We start from the raw sequence: 17,769 nt of genomic DNA, 5'->3' as shown, positions 1-17,769 counted from the left end.
TGATCCAGGCTCCTGGTTGTCATGACATCTGGCTGTGAATGCTGAACAAATACCATTAGCTTTTATCCTTGTCAGATGCCTCCAATCGTCTACTCGCAGAAAGAGTTAATTCTTAGAAAACCCTCTTAGATATAAAAACTTATGCCTTGAACTATCGCTGAATTTCACTCTTCCAGCATCCCACAAATCCTAGCTACTCCCCATGGTTTAATCTATTGACAGAAAGTAGAGGAACGCACGGCTTGCTACCTGAGATTTTTGTGAACAGAGTGGAGACCCAGGTTTTTTGCATCACCCTGTCCTTACTGATACTCAGCCAGCAGTGAGTACTGGTGGCGTTAATCCGTATCTGAGCGGTCCCCTGTGTACTGATTAGTATAGTGTCAGGAGATCCGTTGGGTGGCGTAACTCCAAGGCACTTGGTCCTGCCCTTTTCTCCATTCTCTCTGATCCCGTGCTCCCCACTCTCGACTTGATTCCGCCGCTGCCGCCGCCATCGTTTGACACTTTTGCTAAAGATTGTGGTGCTTTGACAAATGTTAATTGAGAAAGCACTGAAAGCCTCGATGCATTGTAATGGAAAGAAAATTACCCAGGTTTAACTAGATGTCAGGAGGGTACTTTCACAGACAGAGATAGACAGGTTTGAATAGTTTCCACCGCAGCTGGCTAGGCGTGTTGTTTGACTGATGTATATAGACACCCCTCTCCTATGACCAATCATTTTAGCTTAGAAATAAAACGCATGCTTAAAAGTGTCCCAGTGAGATGGGAGGGGGAGGAAGCCTAAGTGTAACATACTCAATGAGAGCTAGAAGTTTGTCACACCTAAACCCCCAGAAATACACACAGCCTTCACTATCGGCAGAGCATGCTCTCAACCAGTGAATTTCAGAAATGCTTTGAAGACAGTCTCAATGAGGACACATCGCAGTGGTTTTTTTTTTTTTAATATAGCTCTTAATACTCAGGGTTGTAGCTTGTTGTGTATAGGTGAACCGAAAATGCGTTTTAATTCCCACATGCTCATTATACATAGAGATCGGTGTCAGTGAGATAGTCTCCTCTGAGCATGTCAGGGCTAGTATTTTTATAACTTAAGAAAAACTCGTGTGTCTTAAATTCAAGGTAACCTACATGTAAGGTTTTAAAAATAAATTCATAATGTCCCTAAATATAGATAAAAGATTTGGATATTTTCCAACAGATTTCTAAATACTACTATTTTTTTGTGACACTTTTTTTCTTAATGCTCAGTTGTTAAAGGAGAACACAATAGAGCACTCTTGTTTAGACCGCTTCAAAGCGACTTTAGAAGTCAAACCCCTTCCTCACAACCGCTCCCTTTTGTTAATTTTGAAATGTGTGGCTACAGTTCTTTTGCGTTGTCTGGGACGGGCTCATGAGATACGGAAAGGTTGATTTTTGACTCACGGTCTGTTCTAAGTCCTGTCTGGATAAGAGGCTACATGGTGAGCTCTGCCCTTTCGTCCCCACCTTTGCGAAGTACAGGTGCCAAGCCCAGAGCAGAATAAGCGCGCCAAACCCCTCTTCTGTCTGGGCATAATCGGACATGCTCAAAAGCCCCTCAAGCAAGAACGGCTGCTAGCTGGAAAGGTGTCAGTGTTTGTTTTCCCCCAGGATGCGGAGTGGGTGACTTCAAATCTCTTTATCATCCTACCTACCTATAATCGTCACCGGTTTTGTGTTTTTTTTTAACCCCTTGATCTTTTGGTTATGTTTAAAATATATTTGCACAGTACATTTTTTTCTTCATTTCCTGTGGGTTGTGACCCTTTGAGGGTCAAAGGACTCTTTTGCAGGGATTACATAGCAGATATATACATATGTATGTACGTATGTATGTATGTATGTATATTGCAGGTACTTTACAATTCATAACCATAGCAGAATTACAGTTATGAAGTAACAGTGAAATGATTTTATGGTTGGGGGTTGTGCACAACATGTGGAACTGAAGCAAGGGTCACAGCCTTAGAGAATTGAGAACCTTAGAGCTTTAAGAGGAGATTACAATTAAATCACGTGACTATATTTCACCGAGATCCCAGCTATTGTCTGGCTTAAATGAGAACCATTTAGCCCTATGGATACATTATAATCAATGTGATTTTTCTTCTTCTTCTTCTTCTTCTTCTTCTTCTTCTTCTTCTTCTTCTTCTTCTTCTTCTTCTTCTTCTTCTTCCTCTTCCTCTTCCTCTTCCTCTTCCTCTTCCTCTTCCTCTTCCTCTTCCTCTTCCTCTTCCTCTTCCTCTTCTTCTTCTTCTTCTTCTTCTTCTTCTTCTTCTTCTTCTTCTTCTTCTTCTTCTTCTCCTTCCCTAGTACAATTCTGTTTGTTGACTTGGGGTATAGGGACGGGTGAAGGGGTACACTGTGCGAATGTGTGTGCATCGTACGTTACACACGCACACCTGTAGGTGAGCATGGGGGTGCGCTTGAGATTAATACATTCATCTTTTCTCCATAGTGCCTACCACAGCTGTGACAATAACTTCTTCAGCTGAGCTGTTCAAAACCACAGTGTCAACCACAAGCAGTACTTCACAGAGAGGCCCCGTGAGCAGCACAGTCGCTGGTCCTCAGGAAGGAAGCCGAGGGACAAAGCCACCTCCAGCAGTCTCTACAACCAAAATTCCTCCTGTAACAAATATTTTTCCCCTGCCAGAGAGATTCTGCGAAGCGTTAGAAATGAAGGGGATAAAGTGGCCTCAGACACAAAGGGGGATGATGGTTGAGCGACCGTGTCCCAAGGGAACAAGAGGTATTTCCTGCACCGTGCAATGCACATAGTTTCATAAGTAGCTTCTAAACAAGACGGAAAATGTTTCATTAGTGGGGGATGTTTACACTAGCCAATTTCATTATTTTATCATATGACTAATATAGGGTTAGGGTCCCCCACCACACAATATAAAAGTTTTCAAACCGTGAGCGTCACTTAAGGTCAGGTACACAATTGCCTGTCCATTTCCTATATCAAACCTGAGTCTTTTGTCCCAGGACTCTAGTGAGGCTGACTTTCTCCTTACAGCCATCACATTGGATGAGTCCCAAGAAAAGAAAGGGCTTTTTGGATCCCCCCCCCACACACACACATACACACAACCCTCTCTAAATGTCTGATATGCCATGCTTACTTTATATTTAGTTTATAATCTTTTGCATTGCCTGAGACTTTCTGTCAGCAATTGCCCACTGCTGTGTAACGCCCAGTCTGGGATCATCAAAGTCAGTTTCCCAGCAGAGCAGGGCTTTGAAGTCACCACTGTTTTCTGCGTCTGCTGCAGGAACGGCCTCGTATCTCTGCATGGCTTCCACAGGAACCTGGAACCCGAAGGGCCCGGATCTTAGCAACTGCACCTCTCACTGGGTGAATCAGCTGGCCCAGAAGGTGGGTTGGAATGTTCCGATGTGATCCATTGTTTCAGCGCTTGGCGTTCAGACCCAAGGAGTTTACTTTTCTGTGCTTAACCAGGCTCCCTTCGGCATAAAAGTTTGTTTGTTTGTTTAAGGCATAGCTTTGTCTGTCATTAAATGTTAGATTTGTTTGGGGTTGTGCTGTGTTCACCAATGCATAACGGTTTTAATTCCATTCACAGTTCTTATCCTTTTGATGCACATGAGACAGATAGTGTGTTGGCCCAGTGAAGCAAGTATCCTTAGCTTTGCAACTGAAGCCGCAGAATGCAAACAGATGTTTGTATCACTCACCATTACCAGACAAGGAGTGAAAATGATCCCAAGACACACCTAGAAACCTCAGCTTTGAATTTTGCCTTGGACCGATTTTTTTCCCTCTATCTAGCTTTTTTGAAGTACAGACACTAGTTGATAATTCTGGGTATCACACTCCCTTCTGATGTAAAGTCTGCATCATGGGAATAAGTAAAAAAAAATTAAAATGACAACTTGAAGTGGTTACGGGGAAAAACAGGAGCCAACAGAAAACAAAACGATGTCACCAGCCCTCTCTTTCTGTGTGTGTGTGTGCGCGCGCACATAAGAGAATTTCCTGTGGTAAGGATCTAAAAGCCTTTAATCTTCGGAGATGAAGAGAAAGTTACTGGTCTCAATTAGTTGCAGATTTTGACATATTTGCAAATATTTCCCCACCACCACAACAGAAGTGCTCGCAGAGAACTAAAAGCCACAGATAGAGCGTTTACTGAGATACTGCAAACTGCCCTTTCAGATCAGAAGTGGAGAGAATGCTGCAAGTCTGGCCAACGAACTGGCTAAGCACACCAAGGGGACGGTGTTCGCTGGGGATGTGAGCTCCTCTGTGAGGCTGATGGAACAGTTGGTGGACATCCTGGATGCCCAGCTGCAGGAGCTGAAACCGAGCGAGAAGGACTCGGCCGGGAGGAGTTATAACAAGGTACGAGCTTGGACACCACAGGACACGAGTCTGAGTGTGCGACGGCTCTCTGCCCCAGGACACTTGTGACCAAGCACCCACGCATACCTAGAGCCCCAACTTCCCAATCTGCTCATTTCTCAGGGAGAATTAGAGAGGATCGGCGTTCTCCTCTCCTTCAAAGTCCTGAGTGACACCCATTTCAGCAGACTTTAGGGAGTGTCAAATCCATCGCCCTGACTGGCCTACACTGTCGCTGGAGGGGCTAGCCTTTGTGCCTAGAGCGATTATAGGTCACATGATTGATGACCTGTATGAAAACATGCAGCGCTTAGTGCTGGAAGCAACAGTGTGATACACAGCAGCAGCTTTGGGGAGAGAGGGGCGTCGATTTGGGGGAGGAAGCTGAGCACCCCGCCGAGGGGGTCTCAATGCCAAGTGAGCCTCACAGTGATGGTTTATATCCTGTTCACTGGAATCCAGAATTAGTCACAGATCGGCAGACCGTTAGTTTGTCTCTTGTAGAAATTAAATAAATGAATAAATAAATAAATAAATAATAAATAATAAATGACACATGACAAACTAGAGCAAAAAACTATTGACAGATAGCTCTGGCCATGAGTGGAGTGGCCCAGGCGTAGTCACCTTAGAACTCAGGGACACCAACTTAATTTCTGAGGATTTTTTTTTTCTTTCCTCATTTTTTTTTCCAGCAGATAAAATCTAACCTCTGATTTTCTTTTCTTTTACTCAAAAGCTCCAAAAACGAGAGAAGACATGCAGGGCTTACCTTAAGGTATCTTTCCTGTCTGTCCCCCCACCTGCTCTCTCCCCTCCTCGGCTGCCTGCCACGCTTACGCCATCTTGCTGCATGACTCAGAATTTTCAGTCTTTGATAATTATATAATGTGCCCCATATCGGCTGTACAAATGTTGGCTTCTCTCAGGACGAGCCAATAACATTTTATGTGAACATTTTTTTTGCTGGTTTCCCATTTATTTTATATATATATATATATATATATATATATATATATATATATATATATATATATATATATATATGAGCTTTCATGAATATCCTCTGAATTGGAAGAAAGCACATAGTAGTCCCTTTGTTTTCTGTTACCATCTCTGGATTCAACAACCTGAAACAGCTATGATATATTCTTGGCAGTTTATCATATCAAAGACTGTATGGGCATAATATATGTGCATGTAAAAGTCACTGCTTTCTGATCTCTGGGGTGTACTGTTCAATAAATTAGGCTCTGTTCTGGCCTTTTGGGAATCGCTTCTGGAAGCAGGCTAATAAATGTGGGTATCCAGAAGTAAAATGTGAACACTGCAATGGTGATTCTAGTATCTGCTGGGTGGGAGTTCTTCTCAGGTCCAAAGAGGCACTTCTGTGATGTGGGCAGTAGTTTGTCCTGGCGTATTGACAGCGTAGGCGGCACGGCGAGGCTCTCCATTCCAGCAGGCCAAACTAGTACTATTGTATTTTGGTTTGCTCTCTAGGTTAGAAGTTTCTCGCTGTTGGGGAGGGGAAGTTAACTATTTCCCCCGGTAAGTCTAACCAGGACAAATTCACATAGTGGGGGAACAAACCAAAGAACTTCTATAGTTTTGTAAATGAGACGTTAACTCAGAAACTGAAACCTAAGGCTGATGGTTACCTTGGCCCTACCTGAAAATCACCAATGTCACCATTGGAAATATAAGGAGCGCTTCACGTTGATGTGTGGGTGCCATCAGGAGAGATACACACACGTGCTACATCTCAATATGACCTTAATTTCTGACCAGTGTCATTTTCAGTGTGCTTCAAATGAGCTTCTCCGTTCAGACAAGAAAAATAAGCCTCCTTAATACAAATCAGACTTACTCTATGCAAATGAAGCAACTCTCTACTTGGCTACAGAGGATTCATTTGTAACTTAGATTAGAGGCTCTAGTCTGTATTTCTTGGTGACTAATGAATCTGGCCTCAGCAGACCAATTTCTGTTCCAGTCTAGTTATTGGCTGAAGAAGCTTCTGTGTGAGCATTCTGGACTATTCTACCTCCCACTAGAAATGGGGAAAAGCCTTTAACACCGCTTGGAAGTACCTTCCACCTGCCAGGGAGGTCATGGTGGCTCGCCAGGCAGACTGAACGAGGGTATTAAGATGGATTAAGCTAATTAATCTTACTCGCACAATAGCCTCAAACAACTTCTCTCCTTGCTCGTACAGAGCCTTCAAAAAAAGAAAAAGAAAAAACAGTTCATCGCTGTTTTCCCGTAGATGACATGGTCTTTCTCCTCAGTGATTACCAACGGGTCAGAACAATGTATATACTGGCCTCGTGACACATTCTGTGTAGGATTGCGGGATAGTGAACACATGTAGCGACTAGCTGTCCAGCCACACAAGGCACAGCACACTGCAGCCTAACTACAGCAAGTCCAGTGGATTAGCCCACTGGGCTGCATTGTTGTTTTACGTGGGGATAAATTACACCCACGCTTAGGAATGTTTGCAGCTCCTGTCTTTCAGCACTTTCTGTATTTCCATTCTCCTTAAATGACCAGCATAGCTTCTCAGTGTTGTTTTGCTGGTTTTCGCCATTCCTCTCTAAAAGCAGACCAGTCCGTAGAAGTTAGCATATGCACACGTATAGGTATGTGTGTTATATAGGTAATGGGAAGGGCCAAAATGTAGCCTATGGACTTTGTAAAGCTACCTTTCCTTCCTCTCAAGCAATAGCAGACAAAATGTATAAAGGTGTAAAACAGTTTAACTTAGTTGAGCTCAAAAGAACACCATGACAAATTTCTGGTGGATGCTGGCCTACTCCGGAAACATGAGTGTTTTCTAGTCACACGTTATAGTTCATTTGGAGTTATAAACAGTGTAGTGGTTGTGAACGACCGCTCTTGTACGTCAGTGCGTTAGGCTCAGAGCTGCTGCCGAGAGTTCAGAGACCCCTTCAACAGTTGCCATATGCTTAGAGGAATGAGAAGCACGAGCCTTTCTTAAGGCCTCCTCAAGTCAAGCAGCCATTCACTCATGTCTAGCTAGTGCTATTTTGAGGCAGGACTTACAGCTGCCCAGCTCATGAAAGAAAAGTAAATGCTCCTGCCAGGTAAACATCACAGTTGTCACCAGTCAGCAATCGACGATTCCCTGTGAAGCCGTCAGAACTAACGGTCATTTTCTAATGGACGCAGGCCATTGTGGACACAGTAGATAACCTTCTGAGAGCCGAGACTTTGGACTGCTGGAAACACATGAATTCCTCAGAGCAGGCGCACACAGCCACCATGCTGTTGGACACCTTGGAAGAAGGAGCATTTGTCCTGGCAGACAACCTTTTGGAACCAACCCGGGTCTCAATGCCAACGGATAATATTGGTGAGTGTGTCTGTGGTCACGTTTCATTTGGAAGACAGATGTTGAAGAGATCAGAGATTCTGCTCTGAATGTGTCATCCCCCAGGAACAGACTTTCACTTTCGCTGTTACTTAAGCTATTGATCATACTTCATAAAATTAATGCTTAAGCTGAAATCTGCCTACATCTTACAGAAGTTGTTTTTCTGAGTATGGGTGTTTTTTTTTTTTTTTCAATTGAAAAGTCATTAAAGAAGAAAACTCAGAGCACTTAAATGCTGGCTGATGGATTGCCTAAGGAATAGAAGTGCTTCACACGAGAAGGTGGCAAACGCTTTTCCGTTTTTACAACATTCCTAATGAATTTAAATTACTTAATATGTTCTTCCAGTCCGATATTTTAGCTCATAAAACTTGAGTGCGACTGTTTGCATGAAACACAACCTCCTTTAGGTAAATGCAATATTTAGTAGCTGGGGGTTAGTAGGTCACACCTGTAATGGCCGCATTTTTGAGACTCCATCAGGAGGATCGCTGAGAGTTCAAGGTCACCCTGGGACGTAGAGTGAGAACCTGATTCACAGAACAAAAGAGTTGAGATTGGAGCCCAATTGGTGAGGTGCTTGCCTAGCATGCAGGAAGCCAGGAGTTTGATTCCCTAGCACCATATAGGGCTAGGGACTATCTCAGGGTGGTGGAAGGTAAGATGGGAGGGTCAGCCTGGTCTATGTGAGGGTATCTCTCTCCCACTTTCCATTAGAAGACATTGTCAGCGAGGGACATATATGTAGTCTTCTTTCCAGGTTGTCAAATGGATACCAGTATCCCTGAAGAGTAGTCAGGAGTTGAACTATTGCCACTGGAGGTCAGAAACCTACTGTTGTCCATATTTGGTAGGAGGGTCAAATCTGATATTTAAAATTTTCCAAACTAGAGTTGATAGTTATTTGGTGAGGTTAACCTCAACCAGAGTTTACTAGATAGCTTACTGAAATGAAAGCTTCCCATTATCAGTGGGAAAAAAAAAGAAAGAAACGTGAGAAGAAGAAAGACCACTCCTTTCTCCACCAGAAGCCATGATGACACCTTTAGGACAGTAAGAATGAAGTCTTTCGGCTGGGATGCCTCGTTTTACTGACATTTCATAATCATCACTATGATGGCTGCATATTAACAGTTGAAAAGAAAGACATAAACCAAACATGGCACCTGGATTGAAAATTTAATCTTAGATATCTGGTTGATTTTTTTTTTTGGGGGGGGGAGGGGTGGTGGCTCATGCCTTTAATCCCAACATTTGGGAGGCAGAGCCTGAGCAATCTCTGTGAATTGGAGGCCAGCCTGGTCTACAGAGAGAGTCTGGAGCAGCTTGGGCTCGTTATACAGAGAGACCCTGTCTCTAAAAATCAAAACCTCCCAGAGAATATTTGCATAGTTTAGTCATAATAAGAAATTCCTTATCCCCCGTTTTCTGAGCTGATAACCTTCTTCAGATTGACACACAGTTAACACCACTCAGCTGTATCCAGTGGTGTCCCTAAGAGCAGGATGGCATGGACCCCATCTTAGTGAATATAACCTGGATTTACATAGCATGACATTTTGTGACTTCAATTTGTTTCCCAAATTTTCTAAAAGTTAATTTAAAACAAAACAAAACTGAAGTTCTTTAACTTCAACTGGGCATGAATATTTGAAGGGCCACGTTAGGTTCCTGCATACCCACAGACTGTGTTTTATTTCTATATGCCAGATACTTTTCTGTCCCAATTCAAGGCAAACCCTGAAGAATAAGTGTCTGACAATTATTATTTTCCTAATACTTCATCTTTCCGAGCTTGGAAGGATTGTTCTTCCTATTAAAGCTTCTTCAAGTTTAACAATGTTGTGAATATCCATTTGGGATACAGTGTAACATTTTACTGATGTTGCAATTTACTCTGTCTTTATATTTATTACCCTGCTGTTCTCAACATGAAAGATAGTTAATGTGTTTTTTTTATAATTTCTAATTCATAATCAACTTTTTTATAACCATGTGTGTTGTTTTAAGCATGAAGAAAACTTTGTTTTTCCTAGAACGTGTCTCTAAACATACTATGAGAGTACCCTACAAGTCCCTTATTTTTTTAAAGCTCTTCTGTAAACTTAGAGAATGGCTCTATCTTCAATTATTAGAACAATTAGTTTGAAGTTCCTGCTGTGCTTTACACATATGCTGTATGAGCCCCCGAAGTGGAAGTGCATGGCGACAGCATCCGCTGTCAACGTTGAGCTCTGCTCTATATGCAGCAGCATGTATTCGAATGTAGGTTCTCCTGAATCTTGAGCAAATGCTCGCCAGGTAGTCATCTGCATAGGCTGCATTTTTATCTTCAAAAGGCAGTCCCCTCCCACCTCCGTCCCAGGAAACCACTGCTTCCTGTCAGTAAGCTTGGCTCCCCAGACTTTGACTTGCATTCTTTTTTAATCTTGCTGCTTTTATGTTGAGTTAATTTTGAGATCTCCCCATCCAGGCCCAGCTGTTCATCAGTCCTATTACTCAGTGTTACTCCATTTTAAGAGTGTACTCACAACTGTGGTCTTGGTGTCAGTCCCCACTACAGGTTTTGGAACTGTCCCGTGGTGGCTCTTAGGTCCCTTTGATTTCTAAAGGCTGTGAGTGAGAGATCCTCTAGTTCTCTGTGCTGTCCAAGACTTGAGCTGTCTAACTTGGCCCATACTGGAAGTTTACAATGGTATCTCCTTTGACTTTGCTTTTCTTTTCTTCTAAGCGACCCGTGTTTATTTTGGGGGTGACTATGATGGGTACCTGGTCTCCTTGTATAGCTGATGTGGTCTTAAACTCTGTCCTCCAACTTGGACCTCCTGAGTTGCTAGGATTGGAGGTAACTTAAGTATCATTCACTTGATGAATTTTTGCATGAGTTTATGACCCATTCACTCATCTTTTTATAAAGGATCTTCAATCTCTTCTGCTCTAATTCAGCTGGGTTTTTTGTTTGTTTGTTTGTTTTGTTTTGTTTTGTTTTTTTTGACTCATGAGCAAAAGGGATTCTTTTTGTATTCTTAGTGTATGTCTTTGGTCAGAAATCTGCACAACAAATATTTACCTCAGTGAGAGACTTTTTCTTTTTCGTTTGCTCCCTAGGAATAGCCTAACTTTCTCACATGATTTTGCAAGGTTCCAGCATCCTCCATGTTCCTACTCCTGCCCTGCTTACACTTCTCACCACTGTATAATTTTATAGAAAATCATAATGTCCTGTCATTATCAATGTGAAATCCTCGGTGTTCTTTTTAAGAGAGAGAAAAATAACACTTAAACATTAAGAAAATAAGTTCGGGAGATAATAATCATGCACCCTTTCTTTGTTAATGGTTTATTTCAATGTGGATATAACAGTCTGTCTCTATATCTATTCCATATTTAATTTCATTTCATTAACAGAGTGCATGTTACAAATTGTCATATTAGAGAAATGAGGAGGGTGGCCCTTGTAAACATTTACACCTTTAGACTAATCTGCTTCTTCATTCACCTGCATTTGATGCAGCTTGATCAGGCCGAGTGTGGTATTTTCGCCTCAGGAACTTCTGTTGCATAACACTGTGGGATACTTAGTGTTCCATTGCCTTTCTCTGTGACACTAAGATTAATTGGATAATTTAGGTATAAGCTAGAAACATCCATTATAAGATTTCCATTCCTTTATTTTCAGAATAGCCAAAATGTTCCATCGTCCCAACCCCTACCCCCCTCACTTCAGACTGGATTATATTATAGCTATAAGGAAAAAGTTAAAATATGGTTTACAACAGCAAAGGTAATCCTTCCTTCCTGTCATGTAGACAGGAGGCTAGCCTTAGTTCTATTAAAACCTATTCTGTATACCCTTCTCCCTGGACCTTCAACTCACCTAGAACTCAGTAGGTCCTCTGGCCCCATCAATATCTTCCTCAGAGGTTCTCTGGCACTGACATTTTCTTGCATCTCACTGCAGCCAGGGTCTTAGATGAGGGAGGCAAAAAATATCTGGTGACTAAGACTTTGGATAGCTCTGCAGAAACTTAAGTGCATGTGCTTTCTACTGTCCATTGGCTAAGGCGCGCCATAGCAACCAACATAAACATCGTTGCTCTGGCTACTCTGTCCGTGCAATGCTATCCCCTGTCCACTTTAGTTAAAACATGTAGGCAGTACAGAAGCCCCCTTGGTGGTAAAGTTGATGACAGACATTCTCCATGACAGACCGGATCAGAGAGAGAATGGTTATCCCCATTTGTTTTCATAAGTTTTTATATTTATTCTGGGGTCTTTTTTTTTTGAGGTGAGGGTTCCAGTATGTTGTCTAAGCTGACTTCCAATACTCAAAGTCAACTCCTGCTCAAGAGATTTTGTAAACCGTTTCACTTGGGAGGCCGCACAGGGTTACGGTAGTTATAGTCACAGCATTAATGATTTCATTCTTAAAACGGCAGTGGATGATCTTCCCGTTCCGGTTAGAAGTTTCTTGTGTCTGTCTACTGACAGGTCTATCTCTACTTCGTTCATCCGATCTAAGAATACACCATGGTTAACTATCCTCAAAGACACTGTCGTGGCTCCCCAATTTTTGTTAAGGAAAAGTAGGCCAAAGTGTTAGTGTGTCATCTTGTTCAGTGTGTTTTTAAGTGTGCAGGCTTGTGTCCTAGAGAAACATCTTCAAAGACATACTATGCTAATCCATTTTACCAGATACTTTCCAGGTTTTGCTCTCTTCTGATTTTTTTTTTTTTTTTGCAGTTTCTGTTCTCACTGGTTAAAACACTACCCTGTCACAGGCTAACCCTAAATTTTGGCGTAAATGTTGTTAACCAGTTTGGATTGATCCCATTACTGCTTTGATTTGCAGTGTCCCTGAGGAAGCTTCCCTTTGTGGTACTTTCATTGGCCTGTTTTATTTCCTTATCTGTGAATTCATTGTTCTCAGAATTTCCTGATTTCTCTATTTCTGTGTGTTTTGTATGCATTCTGGCCATTGATTTGTTGAGGATTATATAGTCAAAAAAAAATACTCTTGTTCCCTCCCCTTCTTTAAAAGCAATTTTAAAGGTATTATTTTACATAGTGATGCCTTCTTGCTTTAAAAGCCTTTTCCGAATTTGACTTCAGATGCATCCCATCTTTTGTAACTTCGTACATTGATAAGTTTAGAGGTTTGTGGTTTCACATTTGGCTTTAGTCTTTCTAATGTCTCTTTGATTATGCTTTGTAGTAGAAGCAACTAATCTAGCCTTTTCCACATGAATAAACAAGTTCTTTCTGAACTTTCATTAGCACATGATGCGCTTTCTTTCCGGTCTCTGACATCCATCAAGGCTCTACACGTGTCAGCAGCGTGCGAGCAAAGTCTCCTATTCCCGGCTTTGGTTTCGTACTGTTTTGTTTTCTGTGATACTCGTGGCTCGTGAGCCTTGCAGCCGTTCTCCTTGTGGAGATTCCTTGACTGCCTTTGTGTACGTCTCATGCATATGAATTTTAAGATCGATTTTCGAAGTTCCATGCGCTCCTAAGGTCTTGTTCGAGTCTTATTAGAATTAAACTTCACTCATAGATTGTTGAATGAAGTACCAGAGTTCCTTCAAACTAAAATCATCCTTCCACGCTTGCTTTGTGCTGCCTGTGAATACTGCATTGGTATTCCCCTGAAGTCTATGTTTCCTTTGTTTTTCTAATTATCACGCAGCTTCCTAAGACTGTAATCAATAAAGCACACTGGAGAGTGCCACTCTTTCTTAAAGGGTGTTTTAGTTATCCTAGGGGATTAGTCATCCTGGGATGGTCTGACAGGAAACCCTCCAGATCAGGGAGTGGTTTCTTTATTCCTATTATTGTGAAAAGTTTTTTTTTTAACAAGTTGAAATATACCAAATTTTTCTTCTAATAATCTTTTTGATTTTTAAATTTTGATGAATTTTACTATCATTTTCTAATTTACTAATTAATTATACTTGATGATTTCTTCAGGCTGTTCTATTTAACGTTTGTCCCTATAGCAAAGTTTGCTAGGTGTTATTTTCACAGTTTAATCAGTGAGAAGCTTATTAAGTGGTCAGTACACAGGTTTTCTGAAAGAAGATGGAAAATTGATTTAAAATTAAGTATATAGTAAACTATGAATTGAAACACCAATGGTCAGAAACTCTTGAAGATTTTTAATTTTTTTCATTCAGTATTAATTTCCCAGAATGTTTCTATTCTCTCTCTGGCTGTTTATTTGCTGACACACATTTGCTTTGATTAAGTTGATTACCTCATAACCATTGCTTCATTTCTTCTAAAACCAGGAGTCATATATAGTAATAATCTGCTTGTAGAACTTTCAGATTAGTTTTTCTCTTCTATGAACATAATCCTTAAGCTAAACAGTAAGTATAACTTAGATGAGATTAGCGAATTCTTACATGCACGTCTGTAATGTTTCAATTTGCAAGAAAAGTAAGAATATTTTGTTATGTGCTTTTTAAGAGAAATAGTAATTATAGTCCCATTCAGCATAGGGAGGAAATAATTATATATCAAGGGTGTGTGTGTGTGTGTGCGTGTGTGCGTGTGTGTGTGTGTGTGTGTGTGTGTGCGCGTGTGTGTGTGGTGTTTCACTTTATTTGGCTTCCGTAGCAGGGTCTCATCTGGTCAGGCTGGCTTGGGATGCTCTGGGTAACTGAGGATGACTTTGAACTCATGTCTCTCCTGTCTGCCCCCACCTGCCGCTCTGTGATGACTCTCTGGGCCTTTTTCTGGGGTGTTGTCGTAGGAGAAACACTTCTTAGCTGTGTTTTACCACTGGAACTCTTGCCCATCACACAAAGGATCCTATAAGAGCAGGGAGATCACCCTCCCACCAGCTGCTTGGTGTTTTCCAACATGAACCAGTAAGATCAGTCGCCTGTGTCCGCACTGGTGGGAGCCCAGAGTTGCATGAGTGTCATTATAAGCTTACAGTTGAGTGGTTTGATTTGGGGCTGAATTACTTCCAAGAATCTTCGAACACCAGTGTTTTCATATTTACAACAAAACAAAATTTAAAAATAGTACAGAAGGGCACTGAGAGTTCTGGGATATGACATCTGTCTCTTGACCATTTTCATGAACGTCCTTTAATCACTTCACTGCTTGTAGAAAAATGTGCCACTGCAAACCCAACCTACAGGGTGCTATTAAAATCTCTCTACCTGGAAAGAGGTGTGCCTGTGTGGCGAGGGCTTTCAGATTTGTACTTTAGACTCGGTTTCTGCTGGGGGGGGGTGTTGTTGAAATGTTACTTAATACAAAAACCCCAAATTAGTAAAGTTTTGCAAGGAGATCCCTATGGCGTTCTCTTTTGTCTATGTGTAGTTTAAACGTATACCCCTCCCCTTTTTTCTTTGTTTTATCCAGTTCTAGAAGTCGCTGTCCTCAGCACGGAAGGACAGGTCCAAGACTTCACCTTCCATCTCGGCTTCAAGGGGGCCTTCAGCTCCATCCAGCTCTCAGCCAACACCGTCAAGCAAAACAGCAGAAACGGTGAGATAGGACCGCCTCGCTTTGATTTCCCTTTGCTTCTCCTCTTTCCTTCCCACCCTGCTTCCCCCTGCTCCTGCTTTTAAAGTTTTGAATTGAACCTCTTCTGTCTTGGTAATTTATCCTTAACACACCCCCCTTCCCAAAAAATGACTTAGCATTCAGAGAGTCCGTCAAACTTCCTCTCTCTTTTTTCCCTTTTCTCATTTTTTTTCCTTGTCTCAACCACAGGCTTCTTTTTCATCCTAAGCAACATGTGTTGAGTCCTATGGCTCTGTCGTCCTTCCCAGGGCCGGCAGAGGTGGTACTCATCCTTGACCCCGGGCTTCCTTCCTAGGGCTGGCAAAGGTGGTATTCATCATTTACCGGAGTCTGGGACCATTCCTGAGCACCGAAAATGCGACCGTCAAACTGGGCGCAGACCTCCTGGGTCGGAACAGCACCATCGCAGTGAACTCGCACGTCCTTTCAGTCTCCATCAATAAGGAGTCCAGCCGTGTGTACTTGACAGACCCGGTGCTTTTTTCAATGCCACACATTGATGTAAGCTAATGTATGCTAATGAAGTCACGGAAGGTTTTAAACCCTGGAGAAAGGAAGGCTGAGCTATCTTGCTGAGAAGGCAGGACTGAGAGTTGGGGGCCGGCCTGGATGGGAGAAGGGACCTTTCCATTTGAAATTTAAATGTTGGGCTGGGTCAGAGACACAAGTTTATTTAAGTCTGTGAACATAAAATTAAATGAGCCCGGTTCAGTGATTATTAGAACTTAAGTGTATTCTTAATGAAAGCTAATTCAGTAATCAACGGGAAAATGTAAATGACTTTAATTTGTTTTTGGATGAAATTAACTCTTACCTTAGCAGCAGGATAGCAGAAGGTTAACTCTTAAGACTCTGTTTTATTTTAGTATGGCTAACCATTCATTTTTTAATTAGTTATATTGGGCTCATTTGCTAAAGTGCTTGCCAACAGAAGACCTATGTTTGATTCTGCCAAACCCACGAAAAGAAGGGATACAGGGTAAAATCCACATAGTGTCCAGAAAGCCTCAGGCCACTGAGACCCAAGGCTGAGGAACCTTGCCAGAGGCTGTCTTCTGACCGCCTGACTGCCGCACGATCAGGCACAGACACACACATGGGTGCACTCATACATGCATATGAGTGCATACCTATAAGAAATAATTATATTTGGCTCCACGATCATCAAAGATTGTGTTTAAAAAAATTCAGAATTGGGGAGGCATGACCTGTCTGAGGGGCCACACAGAACCAGTGGGTACTTAAGTGACCGAGATGTTGAAGACCGGCTGTTAGGAGTAGTGTGAGTGGGTGCCTGAGGATGGCCAAGGGTCCAGGACAGACAAGAATAGGTTGTGTGCTCAGAGTCTACCTAATATCTGTTATATCTGATTTCCTCTTCAGAGCCTTACAGTGCCAACAAGTCATTTGCCAATAACAGAAATAGGTGTTGTTGTTGTTGTTGTTTAAAGAGACACTTGGTCCTTACAGAATTTTCTCAGAACAAATTCAAAACTTTAATCTTGTGTCAGAAAATTGCGGGGGGGGGGGTGGGCGGGGAGGACGACACTCTAATGTACCTATCAGTAGGTAAAATCATCAGATGAAAATTGTAATTGTGTGAAATGGGTCCCCGGTAATTTAGAGCACGCACTAGAGTGTTTCGGACTATAAAACCCCCTTTAAGCTAGATATGTGCCTGGATAACGTAGTCCACAATTTTGCTGATGAAAAACTTTATAGTCCGAAACATGCAAAGTTTAATCTAAATTACCTTTTTACACATATTAAACAATTGCTCTTGCCATCTTTGAGTGTAAAATCCTAATTTTATCTTGTCATTTTATTTCCCAGTCTGACAATTATTTCAACGCAAACTGCTCCTTCTGGAACTACTCAGAGAGAACCATGATGGGATATTGGTCTACCCAGGGCTGCAAGCTGGTTGACACTAATAAAACTCGCACGACGTGTGCATGCAGCCACCTAACCAATTTTGCTATTCTCATGGCCCACAGGGAAATTGTGGTAAGTATTTGCACTTCTAATTAGTCGCAGGGAAAGACCTGCGAGATTCAAAACAGCTTGTGTAATAGTCCGTCTTTGGGTGCTTATCGTAACTGAAAGCAAACAGAGTAATGCAGAATCCTAATAGTCTTTACCCTGTCCTTCGTTCAGAAGACTTGGCACATTCTCAGTCCACACACTTGGGTTCCGTTCCTACCCCCCACCCTTGTAGGCAGATGTTTTTCAGAGGCAACCAAGTATCTTAAGGGGTACCTGCACACCACAGGCTCCCAGGTGCTGGTTCCCTTTCCTCTAGTGAATTGTAGACTCTCCCTTAACAATGTTGCTTTCCTGGTTGGCCCAGTATGTAGAGCTGCAGACTTTTTTGTTGGAAAAGCTTCTGGAATATGCCTATGTAGTTCTCCCCATTGTTAAAGAGAACGAT

General features: G+C 42.1%; 1 protein-coding gene across 57 annotated transcripts in view; it reads left to right on the top strand.

Moving 5' to 3' along the window:
- Adgrl2 (adhesion G protein-coupled receptor L2) overlaps window positions 1–17,769 on the top strand; it is a 631,071-nt gene that overhangs the window by 590,650 nt on the left and 22,652 nt on the right. For 32 of the 57 annotated variants that reach the window (XM_063281223.1, NM_001302210.1, NM_001302212.1 and 29 more), the window contains 8 exon segments: window positions 2,489–2,782; window positions 3,309–3,412; window positions 4,214–4,399; window positions 5,139–5,177; window positions 7,592–7,775; window positions 15,174–15,299; window positions 15,634–15,839; window positions 17,172–17,345. In XM_063281223.1, coding sequence (XP_063137293.1) covers window positions 2,489–2,782; window positions 3,309–3,412; window positions 4,214–4,399; window positions 5,139–5,177; window positions 7,592–7,775; window positions 15,174–15,299; window positions 15,634–15,839; window positions 17,172–17,345 — 1,313 coding nt within the window. 57 annotated transcript variants of the gene reach the window in all.

This window comes from Rattus norvegicus, chromosome 2 (assembly GCF_036323735.1).
Source record: "Rattus norvegicus strain BN/NHsdMcwi chromosome 2, GRCr8, whole genome shotgun sequence".
Lineage (NCBI taxonomy): Eukaryota > Metazoa > Chordata > Mammalia > Rodentia > Muridae > Rattus > Rattus norvegicus.
Note: the sequence above shows the minus strand (reverse complement) of the source record. Positions and strands in the feature narration are given on the sequence as shown.